Source organism: Haliotis cracherodii, unplaced genomic scaffold, assembly GCF_022045235.1.
Source record: "Haliotis cracherodii isolate W230 unplaced genomic scaffold, xgHalCrac1.p SCAF_2, whole genome shotgun sequence".
Taxonomy (NCBI): Eukaryota; Metazoa; Mollusca; class Gastropoda; order Lepetellida; family Haliotidae; genus Haliotis; species Haliotis cracherodii.
In genome coordinates, this window is record NW_027266275.1 from 70,122,547 (window position 1) to 70,149,092 (window position 26,546).

Genomic DNA, 26,546 nt, shown 5'->3' on the forward strand with positions numbered 1-26,546 from the left:
AGTGTTCACTACAGTCCCCTGCTACAGCAGCTGTAGATACGGTCAGTGTTCAATACAGTCCCCTGCTACAGCAGCTGTAGATACGGTCAGTGTTCACTACAGTCTCCTGCTACAGTAGCTGTAGATACGGTCAGTGTTCACTACGGTCTCCTGCTACAGTAGCTGTAGATACTTTCAGTGTTCACTACAGTCCCCTGCTACAGAAGCTGTAGATACGTTCAGTGTTCACTAGTCCCCTGCTACAGCTGTAGATACGTTCAGTGTTCACTACAGTCCCCTGCTACATCTGTAGATACGGTCAGTGTTCACTACAGTTCCCTGCTACATCTGTAGATACGGTCAGTGTTCACTACAGTTCCCTGCTACATCTGTAGATATGGTCAGTGTTCACTACAGTTCCCTGCTACATCTGTAGATATGGTCAGTGGTCACTACAGTACTCTGCTACAGAAGCTGTAGATACGGTCAGTGTTCACTACAGTCCCCGGCTACAGTAGCTGTAGATACGTTCAGTGTTCACTATAGTCCCCTGCTACAGTAGCTGTAGATACTGACGTTTGAAGATGAATTGTCAAGTGTCACTGGACCCGATGCGACGTATATCATATCCCGATAGATTAATGTCTGTTACAAACACAGATTCCACAGCAATTCCGGATATTATGACAAGGAAAACCAATGACTGAAAGCATGAGTATATAGCAGGAATCCGTGCGTGGAATTAAGCCCGGGAGTTAGATCTGATGAAACCACGCATGTTAACACGAGTAGTGTATCGTATCGCAACTTTATGATCGATATCCTTATCGAACAGACCTTCTTATAAACTTGCTGTCTGGTTAATACATGCGTGCAATTGTGATAATTCGATGTACTGTAGATAATGCGCAGCACTCCGTGTTGGGTGCCAGGTGAGCTAAGAATAAACAAAAACATCAAAGAGAACATTGGCTTTATTCATTCAAACGACTTGTTCAAAACGAAGAAATATAAAATTTGAGAATCTATCAACATTGAAACATCACGTATGTCAAATCATTATACATACACAAACATACATTATTTAATTTGTAACAACTAAAACGTAGCGATTAATGTAGGTCTATAACAGTATTTAATTCCGAAACTTTCTCTTTCACAGGCAAGGACACCACAAACATACAAATTGCATCGTGATATTGCTGTCGTTATTATAAGGCTTTTTTTTTTAGGGTAGAAATATAATGTAAAGAATATGATTGTAGATTCTAATATGCATGGGATGTATAGTAAGCTATACGGCAGACTTTACTATAGGACAAAGTGTGACGTGATGATTGGGTACCAGCCCTCTAGTCGTACTTGGCGCTCCCAGCAGTTCCCGACCCTGCCCTAGTACCTGAAACAGAATGAGTTATCAAGTAGTTGTTTTGTTTGTTGCTTGTTTAACGCCGCACTCAGCATCATTCCAGCTATCTGGCGGCGGTCTGTAAACAATCGACTCTGGACCAGACAATCCAGTGGTTGACATCATGAGCATCGATCCACGGATTTGGGAGTTATCAAGTGGGAACGAGATTATGAAATAGAATTAATCGTTTACAAAAACTTTCTCTTCGGAATCAGTTGAAGTAAACATATAACGTAATAATAATAATAATATTCTAATTCATCAGTAATCATCAGTGTAATCCTTCTCACAGTTTAAAATAATACAAAGAGCAAATGAACAATTGAGTGGTCTAACAAGCAACTTATATCTCACAGAAACCTTATGACGCCAGTTGTGAAAAAGAGCTTGAGTACTTACCACCTGGTCCGAAAAGCGTGGCATAGCAGGGGTTCTGGCAATATAATTTGTCAGCATGCTGAAAGGGAAAGAAGCACATTTCAAAGAATGAAGCCATCTTTTCTGTGAACAAAATGCCTGTGAGACAATCTTGTGAGAGAAGCAGTTCGATTCGAAAGCTAAAAATGAGTGAAATTATACCAGAGATATAATCAAACGACACACCATCGTTGTTGTTACGGTTATTAAAGTTTCAATTATTCTGCAAAACTCTGTTCAAGTATTTTGTTTAAAATAATTAGACGAACATTTTTTTCTCAGCGAAGGAATATGCCTTGAAGGAGTTAGCATGTTGTTTATTTTCGTTCACATTAACTTCAAGCGGCAATGGAAAACATGTATAACTACGCACGTATGATTTCGACAAGTTTCTGATGTTATTTGTAATGCATTTTTGTTCTTCAAAGGAAAACAATAATGTGAAACTGATAAATAGAAATCATCAAAGGTGTTTTTTGAATATGGGAAATATCCACCGCGTCCCGTTAAGCCGCGGCGAATACCGATTAACTAAGACTCGATTGATATTTCCCATATTAAAAAACACTCGATCGTGATGAGTGCTCTTTATATAGAACAAATGGCCATGACCAAAAAATAAGTTCGATATGTCCGTCAGTTCGTTATAAACGTGTTCGTTATAAACGTAGTTTACTATATTTGAAAACGGTCGTATTCCTTGGTTTGTCCATACCCGTACTCAAGTGTTTAATCACAGTGACACATTTCTACCGCCTCCGTCACTTTGGACGAACCTCCAACATTTAGCTCACACGTTTTTAAAATACTCGAAATAACTCGAACACTATTCACCTCTCACTGACTCATAAATAATAACCACCAATCAGATAGATAACTTAATTCAATGTGGTCCTTCAATATTCCACGGAATAGATCAGACAATCCAGTGATTGATATCATGAGCATCGATCCACGCAATTGGGATACGATCACATGCATCAACCAAGTCAGCGAGTCTTTCCACCCGATCCCGTTAGTCGCCTCTTGTGGCAAGCATAGACGCCATTTGCGGCAAGCAGGAGTTGCTGAAGACCTATTATTCCCCGGGTCTTCGCGGGTAGAAGGTTTAACGGTATATTTGTCACATGCACATTATTTACCTCGCATGCACTTCCGGCAGCTATGGATTTATTGCATCGAGCACATTTGTGGCACGCCTTGTGGTAGTCCTTCCCGTTGGATACCAACTTCTCGGCTGAAAATAGTAAATATGTACACAATTAAGTGATCATATAATAATATATTCATATTATACTCAACGCTACACTCAAGTATGTATTTTATCATCTTCCCGAGGCAAGGGAGCTAACGGACTTTAAAAGTCCAGTTTCCATCTTTGCCGAACAAGGGAATTCCTGGGCTCGATCGTAGCGCCACCAGTGGTTATTACGAGTTATGTTCCTTTTAAGTCTCTCCTATGGACCAATCAGATTCCACTTCTCGTATCACTTGCATTTGTTTCAAACAAAATGGCGGCGCCCAGTCAAGACGATCAGTCCGATAATCAAGATCTATATTGTGATAAAACGGGTCTTACATCGTAAAGTGCATCAAATCTCGCGAGCACCTTGATTAAAAACATGAAAAGACTTGGAAAATATATGTTGACAACGAGTTGGCGGTGCACATACTTTGCAAATTTCGATTTCGGTGCGCGATTTTGATTAGACTATGCATAGACTCATTAGTCCAGCCAAAATGTAACTCCACAATACCAGCCTAGTTCGCCAAGGGTGGAAACTGGACTTTTAAAGTCAGTTAACTCCCTTGCCTCCGGAAGATGGTATTTTATGGAGCTCCGAACTTGCAACAAGGAAGGCAATGTTGTGAAATAAGAATAAATAAAGTGCAATACATAAATTCATTAATGTTGATTGAGTGTGAGTGATGATGGTTTTACACCACTATATTCCAATAATAACGCGGCGGGGCACACCAGAAATAAATCACATTGAACCCATGTCGGCAATCGAGCCCGGGTCTTCGGCGTGACGAGCGAACGTTTTAACCAGTAGTCTACCCGACCGCCCCATTAACGTTGAATATGTATTTGAGTGATGAAATAAGTGACTATTTAGTTTTAAATCGGCAAAAACTGTCTGATGCATTTTCAATGTTCTGCTGGTGACTGAAAGTCAAATGCAGTAAGGCGACACGAGTTACCCCCCTTTACTTGCAACTGTGCTGAACACTGATTCTCTTTAACGAAAAAAACAACATATTCCCTATAACACCCGCGATTACAAATATGACTGTTATGGCAGCCATATTGAAGTTATTTTTTTATTTCATATGCAGCAAGTGCATGGTGAGAGATAAGGGTTGAGGCATATCTTGACTTCTGACATTGCGACGTCATTTGACCTTTGAGATTGCTTGGGACCTAACTCGGGTCCATTCAGTTAACATAACTGCATTTTACCTGCTGTGAGTTGTAAATGTATCGAAGTTTTCAACGACTGATAATTCAATATATATATACTGGCAAGATCATCGTCTCAATTCTCAATTCTTTTACAATATTTTCAGTGAAACCCAAAATTTCTAGTTATTTCTAGTTATATCATCCATCCTAATCATGCGGGTTTTCGAACCCCTACCCGGCAACGAACCAACGCTTAAATAACCACTTCTATTAAGCTACCAATCAGTCTGCAAGGAAGGTTGCAGTCAGCGTAGCATGTTTAAACTAACCATTGTTTAAATATTCATCTTTGGAGTATGTGTGGCTTTACCTGCATCGTCACATTGTAATTAGTAAAAGTATGTGTTTTCATGCACCGAGCTTCACTGTGTACGGCTTTTTGTCGGTTATTTTTCACCACCAGCGGTTATCTCCCCTATGAGGCGTAAACACTAAGCCATATAACACACCCTGGTTCACGTGGGATACTCGAAATGTTCAGGTTGGGTTCTCCATGGATCACGTGACCTGTGTGTGTACACAGTTGGCGGGTATTTACACAACCTAAGAGAAACATTTGTCTGTGTTTAGGAGAACACAATATTGACCCGTCTATTTTCTTTATGCTGCTGTATTTCTAGCTTTAGGTTCATTAGACTTTCTTCAAGAATTCAATGAATATATCTCTAAACACCACAACGACACACTTGACTGAACATACTGACTTTTACAATTACAGCTAATTTGAATGATCATACTACACGTAAATCCGGGGTGTCCTCCCATTAGTTAGACAGCCAGTTGTTAGACACCTTAAAATAACAACTTTTCTGGTTGAGTGCACAACAAAGTGCAATGCTGTTACCTTGATTGATAATGGAATGACCCATAGCTAACATCAAGATACAACAAAACAAAAAGACGTGTTAAGTCAGATGTACTTATTTTATAAACGTTCATCTCAGATTTGGCTGTTACATCAGATGTATATACACTTAGGTCTCGTCATGATTTATGGAGGGGTAATAATTATTATATTTTACTTTGGTGTGTGTGCGCATATGCGTGTGCGTGTGCGTGTGCGTGTGCGTGTGTTTTCAGGTTTATACTTATGACACAATTTGAAAGTGTTCGCGTGGTTCTAATTTCAGAAGAACAACATTGCGTCAGACATTCTACTGGTTTTGGTTTTGATGAAAAGTTCTCTAAAAAATAAACTGCCTGGAAAAAGAAAGTATTCACTTTAACACAGGATTTGAGAGAAAAACACAAACAATATCAAAAGGTTACAATGATGAAAACAGTCCCAGAAACACGACAAACTGAAGATTCAAAAACATCTATGATACCCGTATCAAATACACCACCATCGTATGACTAATTCTTGTTTGTTTCATCTTGGCCACCATCAAACATGGGTGTATGCTTTTTCGCGCGACAGTTTAGGTAGTTGGGCGGTTGCTGGGCGGGTGGCATATATGTATCGTACACTCATTGATCACGAGTACCCGGGTTGTCCTATTAACACACATGCAACTGTTACTAGGACCGGGTAGACTCATTGTGCATTTGCACCAGATACAATATGTGGGAGCGTGGAATCACCTTGCGACAGTCGCGGGACTGCCTGTCGACATTTCAATCGAACGTCTAATAACCCGCTGACATGCGCCTCTATACATATGTGTGTATATGTGCATACGTGTGTAGAAATACATACGTGAGTATACTTGTCATGAGAACGCGTTTAGTCGTGTATGTACATTTACACCAGGAGCAAATTTGCATGTCTGGAGCAGGTGCAAGTGTAAATGTAAATTTGCAATGTGTGTATACGTTGCAATGTGAACGTTTATGTCAACGTAAGAGGATGAACTGATTAATATCTGTGCTTTTGCCAACACCAACCAAATTGTCAACAGTCGCCAACTGTTATGCGTATATACTGAGCGGACGACATTTCCTTTTGGTTACAAGGTGTCAAACCTTTGTGTACATACTAAATCAAACACATTTTGCTTCACGCGAAAATTATCTTCTCATCCAACTTTGATTGGAAAATAACCTGTTTTGTATTGAAAGTCGTAAACAGACTGACGAATATGTGTGCCTTACACAATTTACATACTTTATTTACACGCTTAAGTTGATTTTCATGTGAACGCATAGTAAATTTACATATACACACGTATGTATAGTTACACATGAGCAAAATTACTTACGTTAGTAAATGTTGTGCATGTGAACGGTGTATACATTAGACAGGCTATCATGTCCGTTCATATAGCTCGATATGTGTACAGATTTCATGGCAATAATTACCCATCCCCTGCACACACGAAGAGATTTATTGACAATAAATATTTGATAACATAAAATTATAACACCACCAACATAATTGAGTGAGTGAGTGAGTGAGTGAGTATGGTTTTACGCCGCTTTTAGCAACATTCCAGCAATATCACGGCGGGGGACACCAGAAATGGGCTTCACACTTTGTACCCATGTCGGGAATCGAACCCGGGTCTTCGGCGTGACGAGCGAACGCTTTAACCACTAGGCTACCCGACCGCTCCCACGAACATAAATATACACAAGCAAACAAACTAAACTTATATAATACCGACTTAAACTGCCGGGCAAAAGAAAGTATATACCCATGTTTGATGGTGGCTAAAAAACCCTTATGGTGTGTGGCCATGAGCGTGCAATGTACGTCCCAGCGTGTGGACATGACAAGATATGAAGCTACTCTGTATCGGATGGTGGCAGAGAGGGGACCTCGCTTTCTCGCCTTCAGTTATGGTCGTGAGAAAGCGATGTCCCCCCTCAGCCACCATAGTATTGGCATGTTTTATGCCAGCCCTGTGGTGTGCTGAGCCGATTGATTTGTAGACGCAGGGGTCCTGAAAAGGAAACCGGAGCTATTGTATTCGAGCTTAGATTATCAAGAAAGCCAGGATGCAGCTAGGATGCAGCGCAACCACTTTGTTACAGAACACAGGAAATTCTTCATCACGTTCTGTAACAAGAACCGTGGTAGCTACACAGCTAATCAGTTGATGGAAACTGTTCATCTTGTAAAGTTGTACTTGGAATGTGGGAGACTGTAGTCAGTATCTAGAGTCGTACAGAGTTGCTAGTCCTAACAGTGAGTGAGTTGGATTTAACGCTGCTTTTAACAGTATTACAGTTATAGCATAGCGTGTCAGCTTAATGTGAGAGGAAAACACGGAGTGATGCAGGTCTCAGACGTTAATTATAACCACTTCGGTGAAACCCACGAGCACGGGTATGGTGCTGACAAAGCTAGAAACATAATCGGGGCGAACCGGGATTCGAACCCACAACCATAGGTTTCTGGCGTACCCAAGGGACACAACTCTGCACAGCGAATCGCGGCGCCTTAGACGACTGTCCCCCACCCCCACACACACTGCCAGTCCTAACATATTTGTATGTTGACAGTAACCGAGTGTTAGGTTAGGTACACCTATGTGGGAATCGAACCTGGCCCTAACCCATTGCCCCAGCAAACGTAGCGCCATTATGTTAGGATTTATAACAGTGTTTGTAACAAGCCAGTAACACGACCAGCACGCCTCTATCACCGGTCAACAGATACTCACCAAGCTTATACTTAAGCGGTACACCCAGCTACTATGAATATCGTTCGAAGTTCAGAATTTATCAGTATTAGCTTCAGTTCACAATTGAGAAGGATAACATATTTAACATCATACACAAGTGGTTACACCCAGCCCAAAGGCTACACATCAGTATTGAATCCTAATAGGGACATTTGGCGCATATATATATATATATATATATATATATATATATATATATATATGTTATTTCAACAACGATGCCACGACGTGACAACGTCACAAAATGTTAAAATGTCGCATTGTCGAGCTTTGGTTCATTTTTACACTATGCATTTGTAAGGGCGACAAGGGGACAATGCGAAAACGCAAAATGTCCCTTCCAGAATTCCATAGGTTTGTGTTCATGGGTCTATTGTAGTCCATGTTGCCTCTGTTCCTACACGAGTGTCGATTTCAGATAAGTGTCATTTTCCTTATCGCAGATTCATGGCAAAAAAGCCATCGACCATCGTCTATTTCAGTCTAGAACAAACAGTGATTGGCTTTCTGCTGACAGCCCTTCTTATCTCGCCCACGCGGTGAATGTAGATCTCATATGAGAATTACTACAATCTACAGATGTCGGTGTGAAGAAAACATCACAGTCTCCGTTTAAAGACATTGACGTCGTTCGTCCCGATATATGGCGTACACTGCCGAAACAAACTCAATGAATCCATCGGGCACTTGCTCTTTAACAGACGCAAGTCCAGAGCAAACTGATTATTTTTGTGTCAGAATCGTTTTAGCGTTCATACTCTAAATCGTATATATCATGTTAAAGCTTGTGTTAGCGATGCGCACAACTAATCCGATAAACTTGGTAGCAGGATCCGAAAACACTGCAGGGACACTGCGCCCCTCGTGTTTTTTTCTGTACCACAATAATCAACAACCACAAGTCGGGTATTGCCATCTTGAAACAAATACCTCCACACAGCTGTTCTAATAGTAAACTGCTCATCACACTGTTAGTGATCATTTTTCAACCGTCTTCCTGTTGTAATGGGGTCTTCCCCTGATTCCCTAAGCCAATAAATATGGGTCTCTCCCTTCAAAACAATGTTGTCGCTTATATCGAGAAAGAAATAATTTCGATGTTATATACTCCTTTATAAAAGTTTCCTTGGTCATGGAACTGACCTCATTGGCTACATGAACTTGTGACTTCCGCATTCGGTAAGCTTATATATAGGTGTCGCGTGACAACCATTTTGAATGACGCTGACGTAAACGTATGAAGCACCCCCTGCTTGTCATATTGTAACATACCTGTCATCATAACGTGGCTATTGAGTGAGTATACGATGTTTAACGCCCTTTAGCAATTATGCAGCAATATCACGGCGTGGAACACCAGCAATTGGCTTCAGATATTGAACCTAGTGCGGAATCGAACCCTTGCCGTCGTCTTGGCAAACCAAACCTTCAAACTTTACCATCCGCACCCCCCACCCCCCCCCCCCCCCCCTCCTCTGTCTTTAACGCTGCTTTGACCTGTGTTCCACTCATGCCTTATATGCCCTTGTGATGCAGGCCCCAGAGGTGTGGCTTCAAACTGGACAAATATGTCTTTCTGCACTCAAATAACCTCGCCTACAACATGACTTGCCATTGAATCAGCAGCATTGAATATGTTAATAATTAAACTCTCGCCGAGTCTCGCCCCGGCCTCCTCTTGGCTGCAGACCGTTGGTTCATTGACTAGAAACCTGTACACGGACCTCACGTATTGACGCAAAGGGCGTGCGACACAAGCCAGCCTTATGCAAATATGTCGGGGGATATCTTCCCTGGGTCACCCTTCTGCTGCACAGAATGAAAGGGCTGGAAGTAGACTTGCACAAGTCTCCTAGGCAAAAAGGTGTTAGTTTAAATCATAGTGTCTAGATTCTATCAACAATAAAAACAAGTTGTCCCATCAGAGACCGGCGTCCTTAGATTGTACTGATAGAATTACTATACACCCATGAACATTAATTCAGTACAGACTTGGAGCAAGACTAGGCCGGAAGAAGACTTGCACACGTCTCCAAGGCAAAAATTATTAGGTTAAATCATAATGTCTAAATCAATAATAAGAAAAAGCTGTCCCTATAAGAGACTGGCGTCCTCAGACTGTCCGCTTATCTAGACTTGCCTATTATAAGGTTAGAATTAGTGTACACAACATGGGCTTATCATTAAGTCCAGCCTTAGAGCAAGGCTAGGCTGAAGGCTACCAGCGCGAGTTTCATTGCGGATCGACCATGTCACATTCTGCGGCGAATAGGAAAGGCAAAAAAATTACTTGGGAGCCACATTACTTTATTTATCATAACACGCAGCGTGTCAAGCCAACGGAATTTTAGTTAATAGTTAACCCTGAAGACAAATTAATATTTACGGGAACAGATAATATATCATATTGATATATTGTTCTATGCAAATTACTGAGTTACGTCAACTATGTTTACACGCAGAGGGCCTGCCCCTGGTTGAGATGTAATTATAGCGTGTCTGTCTAATATGTTAATATCTGACGAGAACAAACCCATTATAATTATACAATTCTAAAAATGTATTGCCTTAATAGTCAGTCTGTATCAACAAGGATTAAGAGTTTGACAACGATTGCATTCTGAAACATGACAAACAGTGTTTCATTTCCAGACATTTATCGTAATGTGGTGATGTCAAAGACACCATTAGAGTCAGATTGTGTTAAATTGTTCTGATACAATGAAACCCCTCTACTCGAACGTCATTAACTCGAAATATCTTTTTTGACGAAAGTGACTACAGAGTCTGATATCGACGCTCCGTTTGTGTCGAACTACTGAAGCTGTATTTTTACAATCCCCTGGACTCCGAGTTATCAAGTTACATAATGTAACGTGCACTCCAGAATCGCAGGACCACGTGACTCTGTACGGGGTAATAACACCAGAAAGAATCACCTGTGTTACATCTCCTTCTATACAAAGACATTTCAAGCTAAGGACACGAATATAAAAGTCTCCTTACACAGAGCTACACGCGTCCTAGTGGAGATTCTAAAGCAGCATATGACGTTGCACTGTGTACTTATGATACACATTAATAAAAAAGGTGGGAACACTAAAGGCTACACGGGGTTCTGAACAAATGTCTAATAAATTTCTAAAGGGGTAGATTGGGACAGCGGGGTCGGAACAATGAAAGGGGAACACCTGCACTGCAATCGGTGTTCAGGTGGGTTCTACGATGCTGGTGTTGAGTGGAGTTCGACCAACACACTGACGGTTGGTATTGGACCCATAGGCTTTAATTTAGTCTGTATCTTTCGGGGGTGTTATCTGTGAAGTGGTGTACATGTAACGGAGACTGTTTGCAATGTCTATTGTATTCAGAAGAGGTCGCCGAAAGCCCGGTTCAGGTTTGCGCGGGAAATAAGAGGGCGTTGCCTCGTTCTGAGTCGGCGACAAGTCTCGCGACGAGAAATGACACATCACTCGCACCATGCATCGACTGAAACTACGCCTAGCTCGCTTGTGACAACAGTGAGCTTATATGGGACAAGGAAATCTACATGTCCGGTTAGGGCAAGTCATGTCTAACTTAATTTTTATAGCTGTTAGATTAAGTTATTTTTAGATGTGTAATGGATTGAGATAAAGGTCTGAAATCAGTTAAGAATTTGTAAAATAGTTAACCGTGCACTACATTTAGTTTTGCTAGGACAGGTACATAGTAGACTCGGCATAGATCAAAGACGCGAGGCTCATGTACATGCAATACATTCAGTCTATCAAAAGTGACACCTGTCAATCAAAACAGTTCATGACAACCCACCCACGTAAAATAACATTGGAAATTATACAGAACATACTTTCACACGAGAAATGTATCCTTATTAAAAGTTGACCATGCTCTATTTTTGTCAAGCAGTCAGCTCGTATCTGGAGAGGGGGTCTTATCTAGAAAGCTATTATGTGTAAACGCCCTAACTGATCTCTCGTGAGATATAGAAAGCCCTGTAAAAATTGGTTATTTTCTCGTTCATACTTTAACGCTGTATGTTTGTCATAAGAAACAGCATTTTGTGGTTGTGGTGGAGGCTATGATGGTGGTGGTGGTGGTGTGTGTGTGTGTGTGTGTGTGTGTGTGTGTGTCGGGGTTTCTTATCATGATTTAACAATATTTGTTTGTAACTGTATTGTAAATTTTGTTAAAAATAAACAGCAAAATTGTATTTGTAAAACGTATACTGTTTGGGTGCACTTTTAATACAGAAATGCTCGCACATACCGATCTGCGTGGCTTAGCCCCAATGTAGTCACTAAATTGTTATTTGTACTGAACATATGTTACAAAATGATATGTATGGTCACATGTTTTTAAAATACGTGAACATAATTAATATGCTTTAAAGGGGGGTGGAGGGTGGCGGTGGGTGGGGGTGCGCACCTAGGGATCCCCGTCTTGATCTGTGTACGTGATATATATAAAGGTAAAGTGTGTTTCAAAATGGTGGTGGTGCGCACCTCTTGTGCTAATTGATGAGCTTGTGAATTGCGTTATCATGGACTGTCAATAAAGTAACGTGAGCCCTATATGCATAGCAGCAGCGAGACTATAATTGATGTCGATTTCACCATCGATCACGAGACAGGAAGCTGCAGCCGTTGTACATTTCTCTCCCTATCGAGAAACCCACATGCAGCCACGTGCTTGTGGATGGATCAAAAATGAGAGAAATATGCACATTATGTGGCCAAAAAAACCAGGTACCGGCATTCTTCTTTCAACCGAGCACTAACACTGCCATCTGCATTGTAGGCGATGCAGGTTTAGATGCATAAATGAAGCTTTAATTGTGCTATTTCAATCGCCAGGTTGTGGACCCAACCAACCTGCTTCACAAACCCATCACCTGCCATCAATCAAGTGATTTCCATGTAAAGAAATATTCATCCAAAGCGATATCAACTGTTTCACGTTGTCTTCCCGGACGTACCGACATTAATATTCATATCGATCCATCTGCACAGTATTGTGTATACATAATTTGAATTTAATATTTTGAACTTGTTTTAACGTTGACTTTGTTTTGGAATCTGAAGAAAGCCAAAGGGTCCATACTCATCCAAATAAAACACCTGTACACTGTACATTATAGAATAAGAGAGGATGTACCATGGCATCTATTGCACTGACAAAGAAGCTTGGACACCTAGGTAGATACTGTCAACTAGGGCCATCGAGTGTTCCACGGAGACGACTAAGTACAACACATTTCTAACATTCCCCTACGTCGCACCTCGTACAGTCATCGGGCCGAGAATGAGACTGGGGCATCATGGAGTAGGAAGATGAAAGATGGGGAACATCACCGCCAGGGCAAGGAAACTCGAGTCCTGTTGTTACATACGTGCTCTGGAAACCAATGGCGGGGTGTATACTTGAACTCTAGTAGCGCTCCTAATGGAAACGTAAATGCTTTGACAAGGTCGTAATAAGTCGTACCTATGATGTTTATTTAGCGGATATATACGGTAAGTACACCTTCAGTGTGTTACATCTCACATGTTCAGGAATACGAGGAAAACTCCGGACCTATTAATCAGGGAACTTCCCTGGCGATAATGGGAAACCTAGTTAACTCGAAGGCCTGGGATGATTGCATGTCGAGTTGTTAGTTGTTCGAGACATGCAGACCACAGCCACAACAACTATGCTGTCAGGACCACAGTCACATAGTTTTAAGCGACGTATCGTGGTAATTGAGTTAGGGTTATCGAGGTTTCTTATTAAAGGGACATTATCATGTACCCAGGATTCGTTAGTCCAGACATCTGTTAAAACGGGAACCTCCCAGAACGATACCACCCGGTTGAATCCATTAACTTCAGATATGTTAGTCTGTCTCACAGTCCCTGAACCATATTATTTCCCCTTTCGCCTACCCCTTCCTGTATACAAATAACGCAATGAAGCAAGTCTAGATTTTCCTCACGTTTAGGTTCTGAATCTCCCATCTCACTGGGGCTCAGCTTAAGTTTAAATGGAGTTATTTGTTTCGATCAATATTTAATTTTCAGAGACGAAGCGTTAGTCAACCGAAGTGCATACCGTCCGGATTAAGCGGGTATCCCTGTTTCGAGATGTTTATCATCAGGTACATGCTTCAAGCCGTTGTACTGACAAGTGATGCAGGTGACGTGGCCATTGGTGCTTGGTTGATGTAGAATGAACACCATTGAACAACCGCTGTGCCAATCCTCAATAACGCCCAACACAATTATCCGTTTTTGTTTGTTGTTTAACGCCGCACTCAGCAATATTCAAGCTATATATATGTTTAAACAATCGAGTCTGGACCAGACAATCCAGTGATTGACATAATGGACATCGATCTACGCAATTGGGATACGACGACATGCATCAACCAGGTCAGCAAGCCTGACCACCCGATCCTGTTAGTCGCCTCTTACGACAATCATAGTCGCCTTTCACGGCAAGCATGGGTTGCTTAAGACCTTTTCTACCCCGGATCTTCATTGGTCGATCAGTCATTAACCAAGTCTAAACCTAAACCGCTGCCTGTTCCATACAAAAAATGCCAGCTGCTATAAAATCAAGTCCAAGCAAGAATGTCTCCTACCTCAATTGTACATAAAAGGACCTTGTTCAAAACCAAGCTGACAGGCTGTGACCATTGTCACGACGAAACCGCCACGAATCTGCAGATATGATCTTCTCTATGTTTCAATTATCTCTTTTGTAATTGTTTCATTATAGATCGCTTAATACACAGGAGTCTGTATCTAAAAATAGACGCCCTCATGCATATGGTCATGAATGGAGATGGTCATGAATATGCATGAGGGCGTCTATTTTTAGATACGGACTCCTGTGCGTAATATTACACAATATTTTCACTAATAAGCCCCAACTGATATGCAGACCTGTTTAACATTCCAGTCAGTATCGTCCTTCACATTGTTGTACATCACAACTGTAATCGACCTCCGTTGTATAGCAATGTAGACGACATTCCGCTCAACACATGAGTCATGCACAATATATGTGTAAGTATGTGTGCTTCATAAAATGACAGCTTCAGGCAACACCTGGAAAAAGGTGTTATTTTCACGATAGATAGAGGTTGTGCATTTCCAAAACGTGCGCTATTAAAAATGAATAAATAAATACATAAATAGATAAATAAATAAATAAATCAGCCCATAATAAACTGGTTATTTATAAGTCGTAAATATCCTTTCTTTTGAAAATAACTTCTGATCTTGGGATGTTGAATAAAGGATAATACTCAAATCGTCGAATGAGTAAATGAGTGGGCGTTTGTGTGCGCGAGTGAGTGAGTGGGCGTTTGTGTGCGCGACTGAGTGAGAGGGTGGGCGGAAGGTTTGGTGGGTGGGGGAGTTTATGACGCTCTCAGCAAGTGTTCCACTTATAAGGGACGGGGGGGGGGGGTCTTTGAACATTGTGCCCATTTGGGGACCCGAACACTAGTCTCGAGTGATTTACATGCATGGTTCCATGGCAACACATTTACTTGTACGTGACTGATAATCTGGGCAGCAACAGGCACAGGAACATTCTCGACATTATGACATTAATAGGCTATAATGTTAACTTGCATATCGTATGTACAATAAACGTGAAGCCAGTAACGCCCTTCATATAACATACTATCTCATGGCAAGCTTTACATCCAATTTATCAAGTCCCGTCAAGTTCCTGCACCAGTGAAGCTCCGGGGTAGAATAGGTCTTCAGCAACCCATGCTTGCCATCAGAGGCAACTATGCTTGTCGTAAGAGACGACTAATGGAATCGGGTGGTCAGACTCGCTGACTTGGTTGATGTATGTATCCCAAATGCGTACATCGATGCTCATTATATTAATTAACGGATTGTCTGGCCCAGACTTGATTATTTACAGACTGCCGTCTTATAGCCGGAATATTCGTGAGCGCGGCGTTAAACAACAAACAGACAAGTTCCTGCGTTAATATGCGGCAGGCGCAGGTTGATATTTTCGCCATGTATTTACCAAGCTAACTTAAAGCAAAGTGGGGACATTAAAATGTGAAATAGACTACGCCCGATGATCACACATGCAAGAAGACTTCGAGTAGATCAGTCAGAGGTCAAGTGGATCCATATCCACTTATTGTGTGTGTGTGTGTGTGTGTGTGTAGAAGGGGGGGGGGGGGGGGTAGAAGTGGGTGGAGAAGCTGTCAAACGGTTCCTCCCCCTATCTGGATTTTTTATAGAAAACGTTTTTTTTTCCCTTGTGAACGTTAACTTGAATAAGAAATGAATAAGCATATTTGCCCCCCCCCCCCCCCCCCCACACACACACACACACACATCACCCCACCCCACTCCCCGTCAAAAAAAGTAAACTACGGCCTTGCAATGTATATTTAACTCTAACGTCAGTTACTAAGGCTATATTCCACTCTGTTAATTCTCTACCTTGACTGTGGGATAGATTTCATCTACTATATGTTAGCGGAAGGTCCGGGGTTCGATCCCCGGTCTCATTTTACCAAGAGACTTTAAAAGATTGTACTTGCTGTTTCCCTGCTCAAGTTGCTCGGCATTAAGGGGCTAAAACTAGGACTGGTCGGCTCAGTGTCAGTATATTGTGCAGCATGGTATCTCACTGGGCAATGATCTTGGATGCGACGTTAACCTCACTGACAGCAACAGTTCAAGCACACCCACAGAGATTGCCATTCACAATACCGCCTGGACAGGCATGGGTGATTCACAACCACGGACAACGACCACGGACATAGCTGCTACACATGATGCTTACAACGGCTGTTGACGCCGTTGCTGTCCATTGCATTTGTAATCAGTTGAAAGCGAAACGATTTTCTATTAGCACTGAGGGTCGGAGCAATGCTACTAATGTGAAACCTGTCAATATGGGTCATGTAACATCCTCGGTATTCAGATGATACATGTAGGTATCTGTCACATACATTCAACCTATATACCGACCCATGAAGATCCGAGTTAGAAAAAGGTCTTCAATAACTCATGCTTGTCGTGAGAGACGACTATGCTTGTCGTAAGGGGCGAGTAACGGGATCGGTGGTCAGGCTCACTGACTTGGATGATGCATGTCATCGTATGGATCGATGCTCATGACATCAATCACTGGGTTGTTTGGTCCAGACTTCAGGAATATTTCTCAATGCGGAGTTAAACGACACACAAACAATCAAGATCTTGCGGGTATATGCTACAGGCGCAGGTTGATATTTTCGCCATGTATTTACTAAGCTATCTATGTCAAAGAAATTGACTCGTGGGGACAATAAAAAGAGAATTAGACTACGCCCTATGATCACACATGCAAGGTAGCTCCGGTGAGAGTCATTAAGATGTCATATAGCTGGAATACTGTGAATGCGGTGTTAAACAACAAACACCTTATACCTACATGCATCCTACACTTTGTTAAAGAAACGTACTAATGCCCTTTTCAAGGTACAATGTCTTTGAACTCACATGCATACAAGTACCCATGTTAACAGATCTGACTTATAATGGCTATTTATGACAACCCGTGTTTCTAGTCCTGTCAAGTATCGTTACTTCAAGGATTTACAGCCTACAAACACATACAAAACATTGCAGGTAGGACGTTTACTAATGTATACTTTAATGCCATAACACCCAGGCTGTATGAATGATTTTGTTTGTTTGTTTGTTGCTTAACGCCGCACTCAGCAATATTCCATCTATATGACGGCGGTCTGTAAATAATCGAGTCGGGACCAGACAATCCAGTGATTGACATCATGAGCATCATTCAACGACATTGGGATCGATGACACGAATCAAATAAGTCAGCGAGCCTGACCACCCGATCTCGTTAGTCGCCTCTTACGACAAGCATAGTCGCCTTTTACGACAAGTACGGCTGTCTGAAGACCTATTCTACGCCGGATCTTCACGGGTCGCATTAATGAAAAAGATTGAAACATACCGAAGTAAACTTCCTTTCCACAGGTTGGGCACTTGGGCATTTTGTTGCACTTGCTGTGAAGCCGACTTAAACACTCCCTTTCCTCTCAACTGCAGCGTAAATTGTGAGAATATTTAGAACCTTATTTGGAGGCTATAGATTTTGCGCACGGTATTCGTTTTGCACACGATCACACATTTTGCAGACGGCTTGCATGTAAATACGGTTTCATTGAGCTTTCCTCCCGACAACCATGTATGGGCGGAAGGCACAGAATGTTGAATCTGCACCAATCCCTACCCTGTAATTTGGCCACATTTTCTCGTGGGCGAGTTTGGTTATTATTATTATAAGTTACATGGTCCTGTGTTGTGAATAATTCAGATTTTAATAAACGCATTTAAAAGTCATGTTTTTCATACGACCGTGTGTATGGCTATTTTTAGACTAACATATAGTCTCTGAAATGAACATATCGTACAGAAAAAAAACAGTTGTTCAGTCATCTTAATAAAAATATAATAAAAAAGGGAGCCCAGTGATTCTCCTCATTTTCAGATACTGCAGTAATCTAGACTTGCCAAACATTATAGACTTGCATGGGCTGTAGTTGATATAAATGTATCAGGGTCTGTAAGGCAGACTAGGCTATTTTGAAGAAGTAAGTTTATGCACCTTCACAAAAATAATTAAATACGTAAGCAAAAGGACGATTTATGTTAGCAGACACTGAATCATTGACCGGATCGTTGACTTTACTGACAGCACAATAGCAACACTGTCAGTGCTGCTACAACCACCAGCTTGTCCCACGCTGGGAGGGGCAGAGTTATTTTGAGATATGAAACTTACCAGGTCAGTGGAGTTCGAAGGAAGGACACGCCCTGGCGTTTGACGAGAGTCAGAGTAAACGGGTCCCGGCGAGGACAATATTAAATTTGCCTGGACACTAAGACATTGTGATTTATCGTTTTGTCGTGCACCAACAGCTTTTTGTATGAGCTTGATTCAGTAGGTTCAAACAGAAAGTTCTCCTTTTGATAAACACCTGTCAACACCCACATACATACATGCATACATATGTATGTATGTATATATATATATGTGTGTGTGTGTGTGTGTGTTTGTGTGTGTGTATGTGTGTGTGTGTGTGTGTGTGTGACATTGACACTATTGACGTAATGAGTGATGTGGTTTGTTTGTACATACAATTTTTGTTTGGTTTGTTTGTTGTTTAACGCCGCACTCAGCAATATTCCAGCTATATGACGGCGGTCTGTGAATAATCAAGTCGGGAGCTGACAATCCAATGATTGACATCATGAGCATCGACCCACGCAATTGGGATCGATGACATGCATCAACCAAGTCAGCGAGCCTGACCACCCGATCCCATAAGTCGCCTTGTACGACAAGTATATTCGCCTGAGTGAGTGAGTGAGCGAACAATATTCCAGTAATATCACGGCGGGGGACACCAGAAATGGGATCCACATATTGTACCCATGTGGGGAATCGAACCCGGCCTTCGGCGCGACGATCCAACGGTGTAGCCACTGTGCTTACCCCGCCTCACGTGGTAACGTTGGTTGGTTGGTTGGTTTGTCGTTGTACGCCGCACTCAGCAATATTCCAGCTATATGACGGCGTTCTGTAAATAATCGAGTCTGGACCAGACAATCCGGTGATTGCCACCATGAGCATCGATCCAATTGGGATACGATGACATTCGTCGTTCACAGCCGTAAATCCAGAAGTAAAATTGTCACGTTGGCAACGCAGAGATCACTTTAAGGTCAGAGTGTTCGACACACCACTCTGTCACACATTTCCTACACACCGTCAAAGTTTTGGAGATTTTAAGGCGCTTCATCCATTGTTCTTAGGGCATAGTTCAAAGCTATTTCAATTTGTTTGTCTGTTGTTTAACGCTGTACTCAGCAAGATGATCTTAAGTGTATGTAATGGCTTACTCTCTAAAATATGCAAGGAAATCAACAGTGATATTTGTTTTTCCAACAATGTTCTTTCTTTATTAACTTATAGAATAACGGGGGATAAATTGTGAAAGCCCATGGCAAAAATGAAAAAGTCTGTGGCTAAAATTGAAAAAACCTTGCTGGTCAAATTGAAAATTGAAAAAAGCCAGTAGGCCAAATTGTCTCGTAGCAAGATCATGCATATTAGTATCCCATCTATCAATGTTTGGATAAAACCGCCATTCTCTACAGCTGTAGGGATCACGCAGCGTCTACTCTGGATATTACGAGGTCGTAAATGACGAACACACGAATATACAGAAGAGACTATTACAAAATGAACAATGAGTTCGAGGGATACCTGGTCGACTCTACCGCCGACTGTGTCAGGTGGTTTTACTGTGTGTTGCTTGACGTTGCTGGCAGCAGTGTTCCAACTAAACAAACCTCCAAAGAGGTGGTGTCAGGTGAACGCTCCAATCAGCGTGTGGGCTTCTACATGTTTGGTACGAGAGAAGGAAACATTCTGGAACTTATCTCATTTCTGTATCTCGAAACGAACAAAAATAGGCAGTTCCGAATGTAACATGATAAAGGCCAAATATAGCTATGTTGAGGAGGTTTACCATCTGTGTGGGTTTCATTTTGCTTCGATTGAAATTTCTGAAACGAGGTGAAATTGAAATAACGCCAAATCAGCCAATACAAGTCTGCTTTTACAACAAGAAAGGAGTGTTGCGGATCATTTAAAAAAGTACTGTCGGAAATGCTATAAAGCCCGATAAAAAAAGATAGAAATGTTCACAGACTGTTGTAATTATCGTGTAGCTACCGATCTACCTACCTCTTGTTTGAAGTATTGAAGTCACAAAGAGTTCTATCGACAACTTGACAGGAGGAAAATTCGAACGAAAACATCAAGATCAGATTTATTCTGCCCACTGAGGGAAATCTGAAACGCACTATAGAAATATGCGCACGTGATTGTGTTTTAATCGTAACAATGCAGTCTTCATAAAACATCTAATTTACACAAAACGAGTCATTTGCAGACAATTCGAGATGTGCATCTTATAACAGAACAAAATGACGGTGCATTTGTTTTGTCAACTCTGCTCCCATGATGCATGTTGCATTGCACGTGCATAGCCACATCCATGGTACACGACATGGGGTCTGTGGTAGGAAATGTATCATGCAAGTCCGTTACACTCGAGAGAAATAGAGGGAAACCTTTTATTAGTTTAGATAGGGGTTTATTACCGAACTGCCCAAGCACTTTCATGCCAACAAGTTGACGGGTATGACAAATAAAACAAGGACGGTAGGGGTCGTCTAAAAAAAAAAGCGGGATGTAAATGGATATTTGAGGGCTTTGATACAGGGGTGATGAGGCGTACAATGTACATGCTTTAGCAGCAGAAGGCAGACACACACACACACACACACACACACACACACACACACACACACTTGTAGTAGAATATTCAGGAGGACATTTAAAACACAATGAACGTTTCCCGGACTACATAAATTATTGCCCCCCACGAGATTGGATTTCGACACAGTAAGTGCCAATGACCGAGCAGTTGACAGGAGAATATATTTCATCATCCTGTCTCTGATGGTACATTATCTCCGCACCATTCATATCTATTGCAGTCTGGTCTTCCAGATCATTTACCTTGATTAAATATAGGTGAATGAGAATGATTCCACTGACTAAATGTGGCTAAATTATGGACGAAAAGCACCAATCAGGTAACGGTAATCGCGTCATGCTCCTGCACGTTGCAACCCGTGATCTGGGGCTTATTGATGGATGTGGTTAGTTTAAATATTTCAAGGCGAAAAAGAAAACTGGTCATCAGCCTAAGGAAATGACTGGTGGTGTGAAAATGAGAACTAAGATTTGATTTTAATGAGATTGGTTTCGAAATAGAACGTCAGTTTCGAAAAGGTGACTGCAGATAGATTTGTAGCACATGTGTTATCATACCTTTGGGTGATAGTGCAGATTCAGATACGTCATAAGCTTAGAGTCAGATGCTGGCGAAATAAATCATCTGTAGAACAACGAATATGTCTTGACTTATCCCGATTCATATTTTTCAACTATTCCATCATTTTGCCATAATGCAGGACATCCCTTCCCCAACACCGCATATTTCAATAAAGTACAGTAAGAGCAATATGTTGAGACCACGCCCAACATTTGCACCCGTGAGAATGCACGGGCCGGTGTGAGGTCTTCACCTCAGGGTTTAAGCCGTTTCAGACATGCATGATAGCACGAATATGTTCCAAGTTTATCATCATTTTACCTGTACAAGTATCTTTAAAGGATAATCACGATGACAGTTAGGATATGATTGATTAGTAAGATTTGTGTTATTTTGACATATGCTATTTTCATAGCTCTATGATTCATCTTTATCATATGAAGCCAGAAAAAAACATTTTTCTAGCATTTCCGACCGTACATTTTGGATAAACTTGTCACGTTCACCACGCCAGAGATCGCTTTGAGGTTCGAGTGTTCACGACACACCACTCTGTCACTAATTTTCTACCCACCGTCAATGTTTGGGAGATTTTATCTCCGCTTCATCCATTGTCCTAAGGGCATAGTTTATAGCTGTTTCTATTTGTTTGTTTGTTGTTTAACGCCACACTCAGCAATATTCCAGTTATATGACGGCGGCCTGTAAATAATCGAGTGTGGACCAGACAGTCCAGTGATTGACATCATGAGCATCGATCCACGCATTTGGGATACGATGACATGCATCAACCAAGCGAGCCCGTCAGTTGCCTCTTTGGCAAGCGGCTTATTTTGGTTCATTTAATGTTACGCGGGCGTTAATCATTTTGTTGCAACCCATGAAAGATGACAGCTCAAGGATCATAATCGGGGTGCTGATTTAACTCGCCTACAGCGGATCCTAGCATAACTAAGGGACGCAATCTTGCGCAATGATCTTCAGCGCCCTGGAACACCGGTGCTACACCTGGAACTGGCTACCAATTCATCAGGCCTCATTTTTTTGTGATACTTCTCATAATGTACTATCACAAAGTTACACCTTTTGTATTGATAAGATGCAGACAGTTTGTTGGAAAGGCCGCAAGCCTTCCAGTCGGACGTTATACATGAATAAAAAAAGAACGGCCAATTGGTTAAGCAATGGAGAAAATATCAAAACACCCTACACTCAAAATATATATGATAAAATCTTGGCTAGTCTCGTTCATGATTTACGAAACAGGAGGACGTTTATGGTGAATTAGTTCGAAATTGAATCGTTTTGTGAGCACGGAACATATGCTCGTGGATTTGTCAGGGTAGGGTACTCTTTGATATCACTTGCTTGATAAAGGTGTTAGGATCTACACCGAAACGTCGCACTAAAATTAATTGTAATAAAGAAGTGGTTCATCCATAGAACTTGTCTTACTTCATCACACCAACTTGTAAATGCCACTGAAAGAAGTTATAATTTGTATTCAATAACCCATGCTTGCCGTAGGAGGCGACTAACGTACCCCAATTTCGTGATCGATTGCTCAATCGACAAAAAACATACAAACAAATAACAAACAAACCTGTCTTGGGTTTTCTCAAGAAAGAGCTGAAATTGATAGATTTCATAAGTTTTGTAAATATAGATAAATGCATTTTCAGGATAAATCTGCCGAGGGTCAATACAATGTATATCAGATCTTGGACCTACGCCAAGACAAATTTGAAAACAACCACATAAAGACAGATTTATTAATCAACTAGCCTATCAAATAGTTCGAGACACTCATGTCGACAACCATCTGTTCCATGTTTCATGCAAACGGTTATCTGCTGGCTTGTCGTGAGAGTACCATTCCTTATTATATTTTAATGAGCTTCAATAAGTTCTCGTGAGGTCAGATTTTATGCTGTTGTTTTGGTTTGCGGATGTTTGGTTCAAATATTCACGTCGGTAGATCCATTTTTCAAAAAAAATATTTTGTATTCTCAAAATGTTAAGTAGGTAGGGAAACAGTGAGGGCGGGATTAATAGACTTATATAGTCAAAGATAAATTTTCAACAGGTTTTAATTATAGTATTTTAAATAAAATATTTATTTTGATGACGACAGTATATGAGGTTTGCTTCAACATGTACTTATTTCTCGTTTGCAGAATAAAAGAAACCCATATATACATGTACATGTATGTATATATCATCGACAATGGATCTGGTCGACTTCCAACTTGTCTGTCAAGGTGATGCGGTTCATGCCAGGTGAACATGCGGGCCATGGCAAAGCATTAACGTTCCTGTTGTTGAGAAAGTCCCCAGTTAGTCTGCAGTATGGGGGTCTAGCGTTAGCATGCTGGAAGACTAAACTTGGCTGCTGTTGGATAAGTGGCAGCACAGCGGTTCACAAAACATCACCCCGATGCTTCTGTTCAGTAATATTGCCTTTGGGGTTAGACATCTAGGCAAGAAGTAGGCATCCCCATGGGCACCAACTGTGCTCCCATTCTTGCGGATCTGTTTCTTTCTGCACATGAATTGGATTTTCTGTTCGGATTGGCAAAGTCAAAACAAGGTAATTTGGCCAGGAAGTTTAACTTAAGCTTCAGGTATATCGATGATCTGATATCGTGCAATGACAATCAAATAGCCAATTCCTAGAATTATAGTAGACAGGTGAGACCGCTTCATCTGTTTCATGTTTATATCTATGCATAAAGATTCAGAGTGACAAAAAACATTCCGCCACTTTTGAGATTCAATCGATTTCAAAGAGCGCCATACGACTCTTGCTCAGAAAATATTTGATCAAGGTTACACCATTCAAGGCCTCAGTAAAGTTTTCAAAAAGTTTTATGGTAGACATGTGGAGGACATTTCCAAATTTGACGCATCAGTGACAAAAATGATGTCCGATGCAATGCCCTACTTTAACTTGTATCATATGTTCCCATGTATTTTTCAGGTGAACATTTGACTTGCCTTTGCATGTGTTTGTGACGGATCCATCGGTGGGGTAGGATACGCTCACCTTTTCGCGAACACCTGTTATCACTTCTATTTTATAGTGATTCATAAACGCATGCTCATGATATAGTCGGAATTGTACAATCAACTCTGCGTTAGTTAGATATTTTTTATTGTACATGGAAAGGGTTTTGTCGCTATATTTATTGAATGATAACCACCCTTGTCATCAAGCCTCAGAATATTCCTTCCCAGACCAACACAAGCGCCTCTAAATGGCTAAACTACCTGGACACAATTCGGCTTGACGCCTGTACACACGCTGTCCCCCCATCAGCCCAATCAGTGAACGAGACTCGCCCCCAGTCGTGGCGTCAGTCCAACGTCATATAGCTGGAATATTGCGAAGGGTGACGATAACAAACAAACAAACAAACAAACAAACAAACAAACAAACAAACAAACAAACAAACGAACCACCTAGACCATACCAAAAGATCTCTCCCTCTCTCTCTCTCTTTGGATTGCTGTTACGCGAGCTCAAGGATCATAATTGGGTGGTGATTTAACTCCCCTCCAGCGGATCCTAGCATAACTAAGGGACGAAATCTTGCGCAATGATCTTCAGCGCCCTGGAACACCGGTGCTACACCTGGAACTGGCTACTAATTCATCAGGCCTCACGTGTTTTGTGATACTTCTCATAATGTACTATCACAAAGCTGGAATATTGCGAAGGGTGACGTTAACAAACAAACAAACAAACAAACGAACCACCTGGGCCATACCAAAAGATCTCCCCCTCTCTCTCTTTGGATTGCTGTTACGCGAGGCATATCGTTTGTGTGCATTTGTTTACTGTGTTCGGAACGTGTGCTTTCAGCAGCTTTTTGTACTAGTTTCTACACCTGCATTTCGTTCTACGAGTGAAGACGTTTTCGCCATATGTACATTTTTCATTAAAATTTACGGTTTCTCACGCTTTATCGAATATATTTGGTTGATAGGACATTTCTTTCCTCTTTAGACCAAACTGTGCGATCATCTGTTGTTGCCATTATCGTGTATCAATACTTGCTCGGCACGGTTCGTTGTTAAAGTCTATAAACCTACGTCGATTTAAGTAGAGTTCGCTAACTGTAACGCTGTTTATATCATACTCACTACAGCATAATTGATTTTCGTTCAATATTTCTTCAAGAATGTTTATGAAGGAAAACAAGGTTAATTGATTGATTAAATTGCATATTTAAGAATATATTTGCAATACAGCATTAAACAGAGTAATACCACGAGGTACGTGATAGGTACACAATATAATGCTGCAAAAAAACTTAGTAAAATACATCAATGGATGAGGATAAGATGTGAAACACCATAGCTTTGGGGTTTCCCTGAGAGCACACATCGAACAACAGGGCGTCCTGGTAACCATCGAAATCACATCGAGATACCCGTAGCTCGATATATGCGAAGTGTCGATATTAGGAGGATGTAACATTAAATAGTCGTGATTAAGGCGTCCGCTTGTCGCGCCGAAGACCAGGGCACGTTTCTCCACAAGGGTACAATATGTGTACCCTATGGCTAAACGGCGCAAAACCAATCTCACTCACTCACTCACCCACTAAAACAATATTACTGGTAAATGAGGGTAGTTCACGACAGTATTTCAGGTTAGTAGGGTCAGCTTAATGTGAGAGG

The 26,546-nt window shown here is 41.3% G+C and overlaps 1 protein-coding gene across 1 annotated transcript; it reads right to left on the bottom strand.

Moving 5' to 3' along the window:
- Window positions 1–935: 935 nt before the first annotated feature.
- Window positions 936–18,019, bottom strand: LOC139469542 (cysteine-rich protein 1-like). The gene is made up of 4 exons (XM_071251735.1): window positions 17,900–18,019; window positions 2,950–3,044; window positions 1,790–1,847; window positions 936–1,378 (listed from the first exon to the last, which is right to left on the bottom strand). Exons 1-4 carry the CDS (start codon window positions 17,937–17,939, stop codon window positions 1,332–1,334), a joined length of 240 nt encoding a protein of 79 aa, XP_071107836.1. The 5' UTR covers window positions 17,940–18,019; the 3' UTR covers window positions 936–1,331.
- Window positions 18,020–26,546: the final 8,527 nt, after the last annotated feature.

Bases quoted from the DNA above. Each gene is read 5' to 3' on its own strand.
- LOC139469542 (XM_071251735.1), bottom strand. From the start codon at position 17,939: ATGCCCAAGTGCCCAACCTGTGGAAAGGAAGTTTACTTCG. The intron at 3,045-17,899 runs GTATGTTTCAAT...TACTATTTTCAG, and splicing joins TGGAAAGGAAGTTTACTTCG to CCGAGAAGTTGGTATCCAAC. The intron at 1,379-1,789 runs GTAAGTACTCAA...ATTCTGTTTCAG, and splicing joins CACGCTTTTCGGACCAGGTG to GTACTAGGGCAGGGTCGGGA.